This window comes from Brachycentrus maculatus, unplaced genomic scaffold, assembly GCF_059751285.1.
Source record: "Brachycentrus maculatus isolate JH-2025_06_01 unplaced genomic scaffold, ASM5975128v1 h1tg000199l, whole genome shotgun sequence".
NCBI lineage: Eukaryota > Metazoa > Arthropoda > Insecta > Trichoptera > Brachycentridae > Brachycentrus > Brachycentrus maculatus.
This window is the reverse complement of record NW_028280950.1, coordinates 1,155,814-1,174,695: the sequence shown is the minus strand read 5'-3', so window position 1 is coordinate 1,174,695 and position 18,882 is coordinate 1,155,814. Positions and strand designations below refer to the sequence as shown.

The following is an 18,882-nucleotide window of genomic DNA, read 5'->3' as shown; positions in this document are numbered from 1 at the left end:
CGAGAAACACTGCGTCGTTACGATGCAATGCCCTCCGCTCCGTTGGGTGCGGATAAGAGTTAGAAGAAGAATACGGTGTTTGAAAATGATGCGGAACGCATCGAAACACGTGTCACAGTAGATTTTAAAAAATAATGATATTTACTAAGTAAAACATTAACTAAAAAAAAAAACTTTAATCAAATTATTCAATATTGAACTTTTTCTGCTTGTAATATCATTAATTTGTTGTTTATTTTTTTAATAATTTATTTTGGGTTAGGATAAGGTTTTTTTTAATAATTTATTTTGGGTCCATAATGAACTTTTAAATCAATCATATACAGGTGGACCTCATCTTTTGCACATTCGACTTCGCTCAATTCGTTATTTCACACATTTAAAAAAAAATCTTTTTTGGCAAAAATGTTTTGTTTCCGTGCGTGCAGTTGTTTCCCTTTCCCAGTATGAAATACGTATAAACCGGGTGTGAAAACTCCGTACTGTGAAAAGTGTTATGCACATACTGAATTATAACATATGAAACGCAATAAACAATATTGGAGCCGCATGGGTTGAAATAAAAGAGTCAATAATGAAAGGTTCATGGAAACAACTATGCCCACAAATGATGGGTGATTTCATAAATTCTGATGAAACTCCAGAAACTATCACACTTGAAATAGTTCACCTAATGACGAAGTAAACTTGGATGTTAACAGTGAAGATGTTAATGAGATAATTGAATCTCATTCTGAACCCTTGACTTATGAATTTCTAATGGACCGACAAGAGAATGAAAATAATATTCAAAGTGAGGAAGAAAAACCTGAAGAAAGCATCAATAAAAAATATGAACGAAGCTTTTACGCATCTCGAGACATTTTTAAAAATTACGGAAGAAAGTGATCCCAATGGAATACACATATCTCAAGTGCGTAGGGCATAATAGTATTTCATGTTACAGAACTCTCTATGAAGAAAATAAAAAAAATTGTAAAATACAACTAACTCTTGATAAGTTTATTAACAAAATATAATTTTTATTCAATATGTACTCGTCAGAACTTCGGCACGCAGATCTACTTAGGGAGCGGATATGGTTTAATTTAATTCAATGTACTTAGTAATTTTTATTAAATACAAATTTTAAAGTACAAGTTTTGGTGTACAATTTTTTTTTTACATGCCTCTACTTTCGAACAATTAACTTTCGCACACATTTTCAGGAACCAATCATTTGCGAAAGTTGAGGTCTGCTTGTATCTATAGATTGATACTGGATGTTCTCAAATTTCCTTGTTTTTTGGTTCTCATGGTCTCCAATTGTATTGTCTGAATCACAGATTATTACTAAAATTGACTAAAATAGTATACAGTCCCATTCCCCCACAACACCTGTGCACAGAAACTAGTGAGGTATACTTATTTTAATGGTTTTGTATTAGGTGTCATCTCTATGGTACATATAATTACTTAATGTTTTATATGTGATTATTTATGCAGATACCTTAGTCAAGTCAGTCACATTCAGTATTTATAGATCTATAAATATATTATTTAAAAAAATCAGAAATATCATGATTTGGTCCTTTGATAAAAGTGCACCACACCCATACAGCTCCCTCCTTACAATCATATATAGCTCGCTCATCAGTCTATAGATATTATGAGAATGACTAAACCACAGATTAAACTGAAGGAATTAACACGTTGACTGCCACGGCAATTTTCAGAATTCCGGTCTAAAAATCCAATCCTTTAAAAATATTATTTTACTTCTTGATTTTGAATATTTTTTTTATTTTCATATTTTCCGTTCATGTAAGCCAGCATTGATTTTTTGTTCTCTTCCCAGAAGCCATCTGTCCATATTAGCACTGATATATGTACTATGAATTTTATTATGTGTCGGGTTGTGGTCCCATGGTTAGTTTCGTGGACTCTTAAGTCACGAGTTTCTCGGTTCGAACCCACTCTACCACAATTTGATACCTATTTCTAATAATGAGCCGCTTAGGCTTACAGAAACGGTATGAAATTGAAATATTTGTGTAAATAATAAAAACACAAATATTTCTGTTTTAAAAAAAATATTAAAATTGTAGCTGCACGAATATTACAAGTAAACACAGTACGTGATAACTCGTAGTCGGTGTTTTAGCAAAGAACGCAATCTACAAGTTATCTCGTAGTCGTCAGTCAACGTGTTAATATACAAACCTTTTATTTTAGCAAATTTAATTGATACAAGATATTAATTTAAATGTATAAAACTTATATTACAGATTTCTGGGCACCACCATAAAAAGGACAGCAGCAAATTGCATGGAAACTAAATGGACAACACCACACCCTAGTTTAGATGAAAGTCCTGTGGGACGTATAATCCCTGAATATTCTTCAGTAGAATGAAATTTGGCAAATCTATCAGCGCTTAAGATGATGGCCGTGGCCTCCCTCTGGGCCATGTTTGTTTGGATGGCCCTGTTCATATTATTAAGTCCATTAACAGTGTTCTTCGTTGTCTGTCTTCCACAATTACCCCTCCTGCTAGTACGGAGAATGTGTTATATACCTTTTGATTACATTTAAGTTCAAAATTGCCTATCATTATAATTAATTATGGAACAAAGTTCTCTTGTTTTTATATGAACTGATTAGTTTGAATCAAACTAAATATAACCTTATTATAGGAATATACGGAAGTATGTAATTTTAGTTTCGAACCATTTTAGGAATGGAGATATTTTAAAGTTTTTAAAACTACATCTACCATTTCCTGAGAAATCTACTCAAAATAAATTCACGTATGATCTAGAAAAATCATATATTTGGAGCGATCCAAGGATCATTCCAAAATATATGATCTTTTTTCAGTTTATGCGTATACTTCATTGGAATAGATTTATCAAAACAGAATGATCTTTACCTAACTGGCATTAACAATGTTTTGCCGGAAAAAGATCAACGTGTGTTAAAAGTAAAACAAAATTAACACCTTAAAAAGTACAAGATGGTAAAAAATACAATTCTTATGAAAAAAATTATCATGTAAGGCTTTATATATTTGGCTTCTGCAAATTGAATTATGCTAGTCCATTTTTTTACAAAAAAAAAACAAATTTAAAATACACAAAAAATTTTCATTGTTAATTATTATGGGTAATTTTTCACTCTTTTTTTAAATTAATTTATTTTATTTTAATTTTAAAAAATATAAATTCTGTTCATCTAATAATATTCTGAATATAAGACATACTTACAGTGAAATAATTTTACCTGTAATCTTTTTTAGCTAAATTCAATTTCCAGTTAGAGTAGATTTAACATTTAATTTTTAATTCTCAAATACCTTTAAGTAATAAATGAATAAAAGACTTATTTATTATACTCATATGTCAATTTTGCTTTATTGATGCATGTATTTTTACGCAGATATAGATAACACAATTTATGGTACAAATTCATGTTGAATTCTTAAAGAGGTTCTTATTAAATAATCAGATTTTAATAAGATATCAGATAATAGAAGATACATAGAAGAGATAAAATATAAAATTGGTACTCTTTAATGGTAATAACAAAAAAGTCCCTGTGAATTTATTTTCTGGTGTTGAAAGGAAAAATTGTATAATTTACTTTGTGTACTGAATGATAAAACATTTTGATAAGAATGTTAATAAATTTATACTCTAATGAAAATACAAAACCGATACTTTTACATGTAAATAAAATAAAACATACTGTGGCTGATTAATTCTTTTCTTTTCCTAATGATACAATCATTGTGCTACCAAATACACTTCCTGGGGTTATGAACCCTCAAATTACAGACAATTCTGATTTCAAACAAAAATAAGGATTTAAGAAAATTTTAAGTTACAAACTACTCTGACGGAGATTTCAGGAAAATCACAGCAATTTTTATGACCTGAATAATAAATCTGGTACATTGTAAATAAATTTTGTTATTGACAAATCTTGCGAAAAAAACCTGAGGTTTTTTTACCTACTTTTTATAATAACCCTAAGGTTGGGCGGTTAAGGGATAAATTTGTTATTTTACCTTATTAATCAAAACTACACTTCTCTTGCACTCAGGCTATAAACTTTTATAAGTTTGTAGAGGATTTACAACACAAAGTATTGTTATAAAGGATCATTTTCTAGGGGTTCGGAACACATTAATATATTCGACATTTCTTACAGGATTTTTTTTTCGTCCTACAAACATCTTATCAAACTAATTAAGTTTACAACGGGAGGTTCTGATGTATAATTTATAACTTTATGGATAAAGTAGTTAATGATGACAATTTTTATAAAATACATGTTTAAAATATGAATATTTTTTTTTGAATTACCTAACGTCCAAGTGACTTTGAAATCTAGCTACGGCTTATGCAACGCCGCTTATCGCTTTTTAAGTTTTATAGCCTATGCCTACTGAGTGGATTTACTCTTTATGTTTAAAGTTACTATAATTTCATGTAGGTAATTCATGAGTGTAAATACTAGACAAAAACTATCTCGCTAGAGGCATGAATTTAAAATATGTAATTGCAGTTTATAAGATACCCCACTAAAAATATTCACACTGAGCAGTCGGTCAGGGTCTTGCTATTTCAAGAGCGATGCACTGCACAATTAATATTGATTCTCACCTTATGACATGTTTTGTTTTATAGCATTTATATTGTATTTTTACAACAAAAAATCAATGAATCAATTATTTTCGACATAAATTTCTGTTTTTGCCCTTGGCCCGGTGTACAATGCTCTTCAAACAGCCTTGCATATATTTTTATAATCTAATGTTGTATTACATATATTATCAAATTAATGTGTCTTACTTCATTCAAGCTTCATTTTCAGAAGAGCATAAAATATTATAATACCTAATAATGTTTAGCGTGGGATTCGACTCCCAGGGGGGGTTATATAAATATAAGTGATTTTCTCACTCTAATATTTACTCAATATTACCCCGAACTGGTACCTGAAGCCTGAGGACTGATCACCTTTCCTTCATGTGTTAAAGATCAAGATAAAACTGCTTTTATATGATGCAGTGCCCTATGCACCATTGGTTGTGGATAAGGGTTAGAAAAGAAAAAAGAAAATAATGTTTTTATCCTCTTCTGGAACCCTGTCTTCCTCCTCCGGATGGAATTGAGAAACCCGACAATACATTTGTTATTTTCATATTTATAATATAGGGCTGTTTTTTTTTAGAGGTTTGGTTTTTTATCTGGCAACCTTTTTTTTACAGACTGTCATTTTGATAGTTGACAGTTGATTTGCAGTCAATACGTTATGCCATTTCACCATGAATACACTGTATGACCATTATGAATGACAATAATGTAAAGATTATCGCGAAATGAAAATAATGTATTCAGCTTAAATTAATTAGTTTAAGTTTTATTTAGTGAGTAATTAAAAATGGATAGATTTTAACAAAAAGTGACTGCTGAATCAATTAATAAATAAAATAAATTAGCGCTATGGTAGTTAAACTATTTCAAATTTCATTGTGCAACTATGCCTTATTAACAAATATAAAAACGATATCTATTTGCTATTGTTGGTAATATACCAAAAAAGTAATAAGAATTAATATACCAAATATGTAAATAAATAAAAATTTACAACAGCAGTAAAACATCCTTATATTGGTTGATATTATATAGGCCATAAAACAAAATTGAATAAAATAATAATTTTAAGAATTAATATGCAAAATGTTTTAGGGGGAGTATAAAATATTAAATTGCGATAATTAAACACTGCATGCAAAAATGGCAGACATTCGTTCAGACACTAAACAAACAGTTATTTTATTTTGCCGTACCATTGTCATTTATATATGTGGAAAATGGACCCCGCTTAGCGCTGATCCTTTAAGTGCACCATTTTGCTGGCACGGATTATCCGCGCTTATCTTTTAACAAAAAGAAAACAAGTAACAATTTGTTCATTTTCATTTTATTTAATAATTCGTCTCATTAACATAAAATCTTTTATGGACAAAACCCTCAAATATTAAAAAAATATATGTATATAAGTATCTTACTTAACATAGTGACTCGTGTTATGTGACCTTTGTTTTTACATACATATATGTACGTATTAAAGCTACACATTTCCTTGTCATTATTCTACTTAATTTACAATAGGATCAGAAGTGCACCTTGATCATACATTAAGGGTGATTGAATTTCTTTCTTCACTGGATATTATAGATATATTTTCCTTTGTGTTAGCTTGATAACTTGACTTGAATAGTGTCTTCCCAACTTTATGAATTTACTGATCCCGAACAACAGTAAATAAACTCAAACTATAAGGTTTTTACTCCATATTTACAAAATAGATTTTTGTGAACCTTGGATTGATTTTAACTTTGTATAGCATCAGACCAAAGCCTTCGAATCTTCATTTTGTCAGACTGCGGCACAATCTTCCATTGGTGAGGTAAACATTTCAAGCTTAATATCTCAATTTCTTAAGGTGGGGACTGACCGGAGCATTTCGTCGTAACGTAATATTTGCGGCTAGCATCCGACTTCGGATGGAGCACTCGGAGCGCTGTACTGACTATACGAATGCTCGCATCGTAACATGATTCCGGTCAGTTCCCACCTTTAGACACTGTGCTGGACCCCTAAAAATCACCGAGTTTCAACCAAATGACAAGTGCTACCACCTGTATGTATGCAATAAACATAATTACATAATTTAGTGAAATATACACTAACTACTTGTTATAATTTGGGATGCACTGAAGTGGAAGGGGTTCAATGTCCAATTGTGGAAAAACTATTACGTTGGATGGATTTTTCTTTGGAACATAATCATTTATGAGCTTTTTATCCGCTAGAGAAATACCTTTATTATTTTTTTGTATGGAATCTGCAAAATGAAAAATTTTATTAGAAACTAATGAAAAAATCTCCATATGTATTACAACTTATGTCTAAAAGATGAAATGAATTATGAGAATAAGGTTATTTAAACAAGGTACTTTACTTAATGGATGGCCGTTCACTTCTTCATACTTTTTTAATTCAATGGGATGTACTCTCTTCTTGTGCTCTCTCATATTAGAGTTGTCGATGAATGTTTTGTCACACCAGAGACAAGAATAAGGCCGGTATCCGGTGTGGCGACGGGTGTGAAGCTGAAACATAGACAAAGCGAGATGGGAGCTTGTATTGTAACTGAATATATAAATACGGTAGTCTTGATAATCCGACCTAAACCAGCCGCGGCAAGGTCGGATAAGCAAAAAGGTCGGATAACACGGAAAATGATAAAAACGACATTGAAAATATGTAAAAAAAATTTGCACATCGAAAACTTTTCAAAAATGTACATGTAACAAACTAAAACAACAAAATGCACTTACAGCAAAGTAATAAAACATACTCACATACAATGGTACCTACTCACATACAATGCAGTGAACTACGAAACTAAACTTAAGCTTGGGTAAAAAAGTCCGCGATTGTCTTACCGGTAGATCAGATAACTCAAAGGTCGGATAAACTCTACTGTAGGACCATCTAACTTACATATGAGTACTCCACTTGCAAAAGATTCTGTTAAAAAATTCATTTTTTTAGCCAATGGTATCAATCGCTAAAAAATTCGAAATATTAACATAATGTGCCAAAACTCGTTAAAAATCAAAACTCTTGCAAAACTCGCTATACCGATCGACAGTTCACTTTCAAAAATCTCTCAAATACGCTCAATAAGAATATTCTTGCGATTGGCACCATTGGCTAAAAAAGAAAATATTTTAACATAACGCGGCTTGAAAGTGGACGACATACTCGTATCATATACATATACATATAAGAAATTGAAGTGTTTATAATGTAATTGCCGAATGATATACTCACACTCAAGTCAGTTTTCCTTTTGTACCGCTTTCCGCAAAAGGCACAAACATATCTATTAACATTCTCATGCACCAACATATGCTGACGAAGTGTAGTTTTAGTATTAAGTACAGCCGAACATTGGGGACACTGGTAGCAAGTATCACTGTGAGTATCACGGTGTTTCCTCAGCACCCCTTTAGTTTTGAATCTAAATTTACCAAACAATACGACTTATTAAACATCAGTAAATATTTACATCTCCTTGTATTTAAATGTCAAATGTATTCAAATATGTAAATACAGATGAACCCTCTTTATTTACAGCAGATAGCAATCCCTTGGAAGCACCGGCAAAATCGCTAAATGATTTCAATCAGCCCTTGAAATGGAGTCAAAATAAATAACATGAAAAAAAATGTATGCAGAGTCGATTCCACTTAGTAGGGACACATGGGGCCCAGAATATTTGGTCCTGTTTAAGCGGCTCCCAACTAACCAAAGCGAATAATGTAAAATTAAACAATGAATGTTTTTTCTTTAAATATATTTAAATGTATTTAAAATCATCTCCATGCAAAGAATTACATTTTACCTAACATACCCGTGTAACTGTGATGAAATACAAATCGCTAACAAATATAGATACATACTTAGGAGTGTGCATAGAAAGTCATTTTAAGGGGGAATGTCAGATTGCCAAGCATTGAAATTGTCCACGGACTAGCTCTAGGGAGTACTTAAGTCGTCCTTTATCCACCCAAAGATTATTTACTCTTCGTTGGTAGAATACATTCTGAGATGAGATTTCGTAGCAAGTACTGAATAAGAACTCTTGAATTTATATTCCTTTTATTTATATTATTTTTTGACATCTCACCAAAGATGAAGAAGAATATGGAAGTCTGGGCATTTACGGGGCTGACGACCGTCATAGGCTGGTTTAAGTGATCACTTTACACACGTGTAACATTCACCAATTCTACCCATTATTGACAACCACACTACTCAAATTCTTGGAAGTTCTGTATATATGAACCAATTTAGAAACCTTGTTCTTGAATCACTAGACCTTCACTAGAGACATCTATTGGTGAGATGTAAAGAAGCTTTTTACTAAGCAGAAACTCTTATATTAGTATGTGAGGTCCGAATCCTGGATTATATAATCACACACACGAGAAACGCCAGAAAATACCATTTTACTATTGTATATTACTTTTATGTAATACTAAATTATATTCCGGAGGAAACAAAAATTCCGAGCCCGCATTTTATATTGATATTCTCATTACTAGAGTCGAATTGTAGGAAATACATATCACCAAGAAAGAAAGATTAAATGAGGTATTAAAAATAATAAAAAAATCATACTAACTTGCTTGGACAAAGTGTGCATGCCCAAAGTTTTTCTTCTGAATGCACAGATTTATGCTCATTTAAATTTCCATTATTTTTAAAAGTGCGTCCACAGATATCACATATGATTGTTGCCTTATTGTTCATGTGCATTTTGGAAATATGACCTCTCAAATTCGATAGCCTGTGGAAACTAAAAATAAACAATTTCATCATATCATTATAACCTCTGAATATAATTCATTATTTTTATACAATTCAAATTTATTTATTTATTTTATAAAAATAATTGCAATACGGCAGTCCCTTTGTACTCGAAGGGGTTACCTTTTTAATTGAAAATATTGAGAACCGACTCTTGGGCAACAGGTCATCCTTGTACAAACATTTGTAATTTGCGAAATCCATGGATTTCAGAAATATTTCAATGGAAATTAGCATTACTAAAAAAATTACCTTTATTTTTCATAATCTATAAAATTGCACATCACCTGGTCCTGTTGATGAGAACATCTTCTTGAAACTAGTTGTATTTACATTAATAAGCTCAAAAAAGTGGTCCATGCAAGTGTTTTATTTTTATATTCAAATATATAAACCTGATAATATATATACATAACCTACAAATGTCCATTATTTTGATAAATTAAGATTACTTTTAAATTTTTTTTACAAAAATGTTAGTACGTAATATCAGTGTATAACCACTCACCGAGATTTTTATATCTACCGGTTTCGAGACGTACCCGTCAATACAAACGATACTACTAGTTTTAAGTGTGTAAATAGAGCTATAGTAGTGATGGGTAGTATTGTTTGCATGCTGTGGTAGTGATTGTCCTGACGAAGAGACGGGTATGTCTCGAAACCAGTAGACATAAAAATCTCGGTGAGTGGTTGTATACTAATATTATGTACTAACATTTTTGTAAAAAAATATAAAAGTAAAAATGACTAACCACAAAGTAAATGCTTTAAATATTCATATTATTTTTTGACATCTCATCAAAGATGAAGAAGAATATGGAAGTCTGGGCATTTACGGGGCTGACGACTGTTATAGTCTGGTTTAAGGGATCACTTTCAACACGTGTAACATTCACCAATTCTACCCATTAACCACACTACTCAAATTCTTGGAAGTTCTATATGTATGAACCAATTTTGAAACATTGTTCTTGAATCACTAGAACTTCAATAGAGACATCTATTGGTGAGATGAGAAGAAGCTTTTTATGGAGCAGAAACTCTTTTATTAGTATGTGAGGTCCGAATCCTGGATTATAATCACACACTTGCGAAACGCCGGAGAATATCATTTTCAACAACATTTTCATCTTTGATGAGATGTCAAAAAATAATGTGAAAATAACTCCTGTAATTGGAGATAATCCAGATTTTGTGAACAAGTATTTGGGCACACTCAAAATGTTGCTTAAAATATGAATAATATTGAGAATATAATTAAGATTACTTACGTAATGCCACAGTTATCACAAGTGTATGCGGGTCGTTCATCGACAGGCAAGTGCATAATTTTATGACCATTCAGTGAACATTTACTCTTAAATTTTTTCGGACACTGATCACACGCAAATAGATTAGAAAGTAAGTTGAATTTTCTCATGTGTTTTCGGAGTAGTGATGGCGATATAAAAGTCGTATCACAGTGATTACACCTTGAACAGAAGCGATACATAATTATTATTTGGTACACATAACTTTCAGATTGACACCTGGAATGATCATTAATTTGCATTTTAAACCTCTCGGGGAGTGAGTAAACTGTATCTGAAAAGTGAGTTCTATTTTTCATAAAACAAGTTTTGCAGAAACTTTCAAAGTTTGTTTCTTCTTCTTCTTCTTCTAACCCTCATTCGCACCCAACGGTGCATACGGCACTGCATTATATAAACGCAGTCTTATCTTGATCGTTAACATTTGAAGAAAAGGTGATCAACCCTCCGCTTCAGGTACCAGTCCAGGGTAATATATTGAATAAATATTACAGTGAAAAAATTACTTATATTCATTTGACCCCCGCTGGGAATCGAACCCGGGACCTCCAGAACGGTAGCAGAGAGTGCTGACCATTACACTACGGAGGCGGACACAGACACCCTGTCAAAATAAGTGCACAGCAACAGTTATTAGCGTTAAGTTTGTATTTAGTACAGAGCAACAGTTATTACCAGTCCAGGGTAATATATTGAATAAATATTACAGTGAAAAAATTACTTATATTCATTTGACCCCCGCTGGGAATCGAACCCGGGACCTACAGAACGGTAGCAGAGAGTGCTGACCATTACACTACGGAGGCGGACACAGACACCCTGTCAAAATAAGTGCACAGCCGCAGTTATTAGCGTTAAGTTTGTATTTAGTACAGAGCAACAGTTATTAGCGAGATCTAAGTTTCCAAATAATAAATTTGAGTTTTATTTCAATAATAATTGATTGCACCAAAGTGTTTTCGTCAAAGAAACCAGCTCTCATACTGATAAACCTCCCTCAAATAGCTTCTGAATGAAAACAATATAACATATTAATATTTTTCTTCACAGCAATATTTAGACAAATTGATAGGGTCCGCCTCCGTAGTGTAATGGTCAGCATGCTCGGCTACCAATCTGAAGGTCCCTGGTTCCATTCCCAGGGGAGGGTCAAATAAATATAACTGATTTTTTCACTCTAACATTTATTCAATATCACCCTGGACTGGTACCTGAAGCGGAGGGCTGATCACCTTTCCTTCATGTGTTAACGATCAAGGTAACAATGCGTTTATATGATGCAGTGCCCTGTGCATCATTGGGGTGCGGATAAAGGTTTAAATGAAACAAAACTATAGGGTTCTTATGCAGATTTTGGTTATAGATTTCCAGACTTTAACTTGGAAGGGATTTGAAAGGTTTGAATTTAAAATGACCCACACAGACACTTACAAACCCACTCCTTCCTTTGTCCATTCCCCAATTGCTACTTCGTTCTAGAAGACTTCTGATACCGGTAGTATAAAGAATTAGTTACATTTTAAGCTGAAAATTATGACAATAACAACCTCGGTCCAGTGAAATTGAGGTCAGTATTTTGGGTACCACGCTGTTACAAACTGTATGGACATCATAATATATCACAGACCGTGTGCAAACATCTGATAAAGAATTAATAATTTCATTTTAAATTATGTGTAAAGAAGGTTAACATACGTTACATCGCTACCGTCCGTGTGACGCCTTATATGTCGGATTAAATTAGTTCTACTCGTTATATGCATTCCACATGTGCACAATACTTTGAAGTTTTCAGAATGGCATGATCTTGTATGGTTTTCCAGTTGAGTTCCATATTGATATACATTGGGACACAAATGGCAAGCGAGTCTGAAAAAAAAAGATTATTCTATAACTATAGAGGAAGAAGAAGATTGCTTTAAAACTAAACAAGAATTTGTAATCTTCCTTCTTTTAAACATTAATTTAACTCCTTTTCCTGTGTATAATGATACCCCATATAGCTACTTAACTAATACATATGCGTGGATCTCACTAAAGAAATCACAAAAGTCGGAAATACTCACCTGACTGATGAAAAATCAAATTTATTTCGCTTTTTGATCAGTCTTGGTTCTTCACTGTCTTTCATTCGTTTAGAGTATTTTGTGGGGCGAACTTTGCATTTTGGTTTTTTTGTAGGAACAAAGTCGAATTCTGAATCTTCAGGTTCAGATTTTATGAGTTTTTTTTCAGATTTTATAAGTTTTTTAGGATTAATTTCAAAGTCAGGATCATCCAATTTGGATCTTTTCTTTGATCTAGTTTTAACCGAAGAAATGGATTTCCTTTTGGCTGAAAAATACCTTACTTAATTAGTTGTGAATAAACAATAATTAAATTTTTTAAACAAGATGGTAAACTGCGAATTAATTCTCATTAAATTTTTAAAAGCGTATCCTATTCCTACACATTCTATAAGGTGAGCCGTTCAATGAATGACTAAATGGCAGTGCCATTTTCATATTTCTTATTAGTTCGATTAGATTTTTTTATAAAATGAAGACACACAATTTATAATAAGTGATACACGCAAAAAAGCAAGCAGAAATTACATCATGACCATTTTCCATCTAATGCTTCCTGGATGTCATCTCAAAATTCGGCAACATCATATGGCTACTTAACCACCCGCAACACCTGGTTTCACACAAGAAAATCAATGTGTATGTTAATATTCCAGTCACTTGCCGATCTGAAAACCAACATCTAATATTTTGACAGGGTGTCTGAACTACATCATATCATCGCCCAAAAAATGAGCCAAAACATGCATTAATGCTAGAGGTGGCCGCATACTTTATATAATTTTCCATACCTAAGCAAAACAATTGTTATGATGTCAATAAAAGATATGAATCGCAATTACATTTAAGATATGTTTTTGCTAAAATTTTAAACAATCAAATTGTTCACTATTTAATGGCTTACCCTATGGATATTTTACATATTAACCGGATCCACGCGGCTCGCATAACCGTATGTGTTTTCCCAAAACATTCCCCGTACGCGGCTGACATAACCGTTTGTGTTTTTACTTTACTCCAAGTTTCCAACCTCAGTTCAACTTGGAGGGATTTTTTCATGGTGTGGAACTTTGGATAAAATAATATGTCAATCCTTGGCCTTATGACATCTGTTGAAATATCTGACTAATAATTTGTAACATCACAAGGATAAATAAAAGAACAGATCCCTGATTTTTCTTGCGGTCGGTAATTAGTCTGCGCCATAATCATGCCCTATATCTGTCTCACTCTCGACGCTACGCATCGCCAGTGGGTAAGAGTGACACACGATGCGCGTGCTTTGATTTATTTATGTTACGATCTAATTTGTTTATTTTACGTTATATTTCGAGAATAATGTGACACACGTGTATTATAGAGTACCAAAAAGGCACAATGAATCCCATTGAACGTTTTTGTTTAGGGAAATAAATCGTTTCTTAACTAAATACATGATAAAAGTAATCATTTAAAAAACGGCAAAATACCGCCGCGCACGGGCGTCTCTCAGGAACAAAGTGAACGCGGTTAAAAGGTTAACATATCATCCCTGTAAATATAAATTTCTGTAAGGGACAAACTTGAAAAGGAAAATACATATTCCATTATAGTATAAATGTCTATTCATTGGCATTCTTAAAACGTTCAAAACTATTAAATTAAAAAAGAAAAAACAACCTTTACGTTCAAAAAATTTTAACAGTTTTGTTCAAAGTTGCCTAAAAATATAATCCAAGATATTTCTGAGAACTGATAGTAACTTGTGACTAGTGTGAGCACAGAATTTAATTTGTAACTATGCAGTATAAGATAATGTAATTTAAAGAATTTCAAGAAAATGAATTTTAAAAATTGCGGTATTTGCCAAGTAAAACTTAAATTTAAAAAATAATAAAATCAATAATTTTTTTAGGCATTTGGTATAATTTAAAAAGCATTTGAAAAATAGTTTGATAAAGCATACCCATCACAGCTACAGGAATTTCATCATCACTGTCACCATCATGAACACCAACAAAATCATCGTTGAAATGATCCGCATCTCCATCATTATTAGATAATACCGCTTGAAGCATTGGGTCGCCTAAAACGTTTTTTTGATCCAAAAGGCCCTCCAGCTCTATCTGCGCTGCATTACATTTAATAGCGAATTCCTCAAAAGCCATTACAATACCCCTGCATGACTCACATACGGTGGTCGGCAAAAATTCATTTTGATTAATCTGTAAAAACACAAAATAATAATAATAATATGTACATGTTTCTTAGCTATTATTTATTTATAATTTATATTTGAAGCACTAACTTTGTGATTTTCCATTTTATACATAAAATGTACCTTTGTTTTAAAATCACTATAAATATTTTATTATAACTTAATTATAATGTCTACCTGTTTGGAAGCTAACCGCTTCTTTATCATGACTGATAAAGAAGCATTACATTGCACATGTTGATACATTAGCACATATTAATACATAGTATTAATCAGTCTTGATAAAGAAGCGGTTAGCTTCGAAACCGGTAGACATTATAATTAAGTATAATATTTATAGTGATTTTAAAACAAAGTTACATTTTAATTATATTATTTATTTATTAAGAGATGAAGAGGATCCAAGAAAGAAGGAATATTTTAAGCGACAGTTCAGATTCCAAGGATAATATAAGGGTTTTAAGAGTTCTTGTTAGCTTCATCATTAGGCATAAATTATTTTATAAATTGTTATTATAAATATATAATTAAATGCATGTTATAATTAAGAATGTGGGCCTGAAAAGAACCATAATATAATTTGGTATGGTATACCGCCCCTAAATAAATAAACAATTTCGCTTTCGGGTTTAGCTACATTAGACAATAATTGAAAGAATAAATATGTAATGAGAAAAAATTATATAATTTTTGACATCTCATCAAAGATGAAGAAGAATAAGGAAGTCTGGGCATTTAATGGGTAGAATTGGTGAATGTTACACGTGTGTAAAGTGATCACTTAAACCAGCCTATGACAGTCGTTAGCCCCGTAAATGCCCAGACTTTCATATTCTTCTTCATCTTTGATGAGATGTCAAAAAATAAAATGAAAATAACTCCTGTAATAAGAGATAATCCAGATTTTGTGGACAAGTATTTGGACACACTTAAAATGTTGTAGAAAAAATTATATTAAGAAAATGTGCACTGGGAGCGTAGTATGTTCAGGCACGGAAGTTGTTTCTGACCGCCTGAAATCGCTACTGTCGCTTGTATTTACATCGCGGCGAGCGGTATCGATTGGTTAGAGTGGGAGAATGGTTTGCAGCGGAAATACGCGGGTCTTCCTCGATAAACCGATCAAATATGCAAACAGCCATTCAATACATCGAGCAAATAAGCATAAAGGTACTAGCACAGTACAGGTTTCTGAGGAGTAGAATACGAAGAATTACGGAGCTACCGCCAAGTACCAGTCTTCAGTGGCTAATTGCCAACTGGTTAGCGTAGCTGACTACTTTGTGCGAAGAGATAGAACATGGTATTAAAAAGATTTGACAGTTTATTAAACCATACCCGCTCCCTAGGTGGAGCATATGAAGTCCACAAACTGTCTCCAGGCTTTTCTGTCGGCTACCAGCTCCCTTGCATCCTCCCAAGTCAGATCCGCGTCCCGAAGTTCTGACGAGAACTGCCGACGAATTGTCAGCATTGGTCGTCCTGGGCGGTGCGAACCTGATGCCTTGTAAAAGAGGCAAGCTTGATTAAGGCTCTCAGGAGGCATGCGGAGTACATGGCCAAGCCAACTGAATCGCCTTTTCTTGACGACAGTTGTGACCAAGATTTGCTGCGTCCTACGCCTTATCTCTTCATTCCTCACAAAGTCACTGGTTTGCGTAGCTGACTACTTTGTGCGAAGAGATAGAACATAGTATTAAAAAAAATTGACAGTTACAAATGCTAAAAGAATGTACCTTTATAGACAGATATTTGACAATAATTTCCCACAATTTGTCGTCATTATTTACGACTGTCATTTTACTGTCACTCATACTAATTTCAGCACAAAGCCGACAGTATAAAATTACATCCATCCCCATATTGCTGCCTTATTTGTTGCCTTGTTCAAAACAATATAAAATTCGAATAGAAATATAAATAAAAATTCTTTTTATGGCTTTTCTGGCTTTTTCAATCCACTTTTTACCCGCGACGGGGACAATGTCATCGGCCCTTCTTTTCTGGAGTCGGCCTATTTCTCTTTTCATGTCCCATGGTTTCCACTACAAAACAATTATATTAACGTCGAATTATTATAACTTTAACCATCTGACCCGATTTTTTAAGTAATTCATTCGAAACAAATACACAAAACTCTATAGTACCACAGACAATATAATCATGGATCACACAGCTAACTAATTTAATGGATCACAACCCGATTACCGCGATCACAAAGTTTTGACCAAATTGTATTGATTTTTAGAAGACGACTCTGATTGAGAATAGAAATTATTTACTCGCAAACGAGCCGTTGTTTATATGATCTTACATTTGTGAGGAAGGGATACAGGGGGTAAGGAAAAGTCCAATATCTTTTTTCATACGAACTTTTATCAGGAGGTCAAGCTTTTTACAGGTTTTGTGAATTCGGGGAACAAGTTATGAATAACAATTAACGAGTTATCGAATTTTGCGATATGTCTTAAATATATTAAGATGCCTGGTGAAGGTCTTGGGAAGTTTCATCAAATGGAGTCACGTTTGGTAAAAAAGATATTGCTTTTGAACGAAAGATTAGGATCGCATATACAGTGGATTAATTGAATCGGTTCCTGAGAACGACTATGATCTTCTGTCAATAAAAAGTACAAACGAAAATAAACATCATAGACTATAAAGCTCTTGCTACCGCAGTGATTCGCCCAGAACAGGGGTCGGCAACTTCTTGGACCAAGAGCCAAACGGGAGTAGCAAAAATGTTTGGAAAATTTTGGGGAGTAAATTTTTAATTTACAAGAATTTAATTTAATTTATTGAATGTTTAAAGCAGGCCTGGTCAACTCGCGGCCCGCAGCGCCTCTACTTGCGGCCCGCGGCGCCTTTACGTCTTACGGTCATGTGATGTTTTTTTTGCATATTATTTATTTTATGATGAAGTATTTATTGAAGAACTTTTTTGTTGTTTTTTTGTACAATTTCAATTACAATTTCAGCAGAAAAAATTCCGAATATAAGATTTTTTGCTCCAAAAAATATCAGTGCCTTTGGATCCACATACGTTAGTGAAGCCTTTTTACAAAAATGATATAATGTTATAAAAAGTATTTAAAAAATATAACACTATTTAAGTATTTTTTGGTCAAAGAATATTTGAAAAATCATGGAATTCCAACACTGGATTGGCCCGGAAATAGTCCTAACCTGAACCCTATCGAGAACTTGTGGCATAAAATGGCAATCGAAATAAATCAAATGACGCCTTCATCAAAGGAAAACATTGAAAAAATCATCGGAAAAGTGGAACCTCTCATGACGAGTAATTTGCATAACAAACAAAAAAATGTGAAAAAGTTGCTCCCTTAACGAGTGATGTTTCGCATAACGAGGGACAGAGGAAGGGCAAGGCCCTTTTTCATGACATTCACTTGTGAACCGGGTCTTTCGCGGCTTGGGAAGGAGGTTTACCAAGAAGACCCTCACTTCTGCAATATCATGGGACTCGAGGTGGATAACAACGATATTGAAGAGCTTGTAAAAGAGTACAGCCAAGAGCTGACCACCAAAGAGCTTATGGAGTTGCATCGTGTTTCACAACAAGAAATTATGGAGAAGAGTTTGTAAATGGAGGAGGAAGAAGTAGCAAAGCAACAATCTTCTAGCACAATAAAAGAAATGCTGAAAGCATGGGAAACTGTTGCATCGTATATTAAGAAGCATCACCCTAATAAGGAGGTAGCTATTTTTGCTACAAATTTATTCAATGATAATGCTGTGACACATTTTTACCAAATTTCGAAGTGTCGGCAAAAACAAATGTCTTAAAAACAGTTTTCTAGTTAAAAGGGATCAAAATTATTTGTCATAAATTCATATTTTTATTTACGTTT

At 33.0% G+C, this 18,882-nt stretch overlaps 1 protein-coding gene and 1 long non-coding RNA gene across 4 annotated transcripts in view; one reads left to right on the top strand and one right to left on the bottom strand.

The window, feature by feature from the left end:
* The window catches only part of LOC148307404 (uncharacterized), a 164,124-nt gene extending 161,020 nt beyond the window's left edge, over nt 1-3,104 (top strand). For both annotated transcript variants that reach the window (XR_015837847.1, XR_015837848.1), the window contains one exon: nt 2,268-3,104. This is a non-coding gene — a long non-coding RNA (uncharacterized LOC148307404). The remainder of the gene's footprint in view (nt 1-2,267) is intronic.
* Nucleotides 3,105-5,954: 2,850 nt separating this feature from the next.
* Nucleotides 5,955-18,662, bottom strand: LOC148307403 (uncharacterized). 2 transcript variants are annotated; one of them, XR_015837860.1, is made up of 9 exons: nt 16,747-18,662; nt 14,759-15,017; nt 12,814-13,922; nt 12,443-12,616; nt 10,709-10,909; nt 9,250-9,423; nt 7,893-8,082; nt 7,015-7,165; nt 5,955-6,897 (listed from the first exon to the last, which is right to left on the bottom strand). XR_015837860.1 is itself a non-coding variant. In XM_088263526.1 (9 exons), the coding sequence occupies exons 1-9, from the start codon at nt 16,870-16,872 to the stop codon at nt 6,743-6,745; spliced, it is 1,698 nt and encodes a 565-aa protein (XP_088119652.1). In that variant the 5' UTR covers nt 16,873-17,803; the 3' UTR covers nt 5,955-6,742. The 2 variants fall into 2 exon arrangements, 1 of the variants encoding a protein (XP_088119652.1); XM_088263526.1 differs by having other exon boundaries at nt 12,814-13,081; nt 16,747-17,803.
* Nucleotides 18,663-18,882: the final 220 nt, after the last annotated feature.

Coding starts and splice junctions, on each gene's coding strand:
- LOC148307403 (XM_088263526.1), bottom strand. CDS start 16,872: ATGGGGATGGATGTAATTTTATACTGTCGGCTTTGTGCTGAAATTAGT. Junction 13,082..14,758: donor AATTCCTGTAGCTGTGATGG/GTATGCTTTATC, acceptor GGTATTTTTCAG/CCAAAAGGAAATCCATTTCT. Junction 8,083..9,249: donor TGCACACTTTGTCCAAGCAA/GTTAGTATGATT, acceptor TGGTAAATTTAG/ATTCAAAACTAAAGGGGTGC.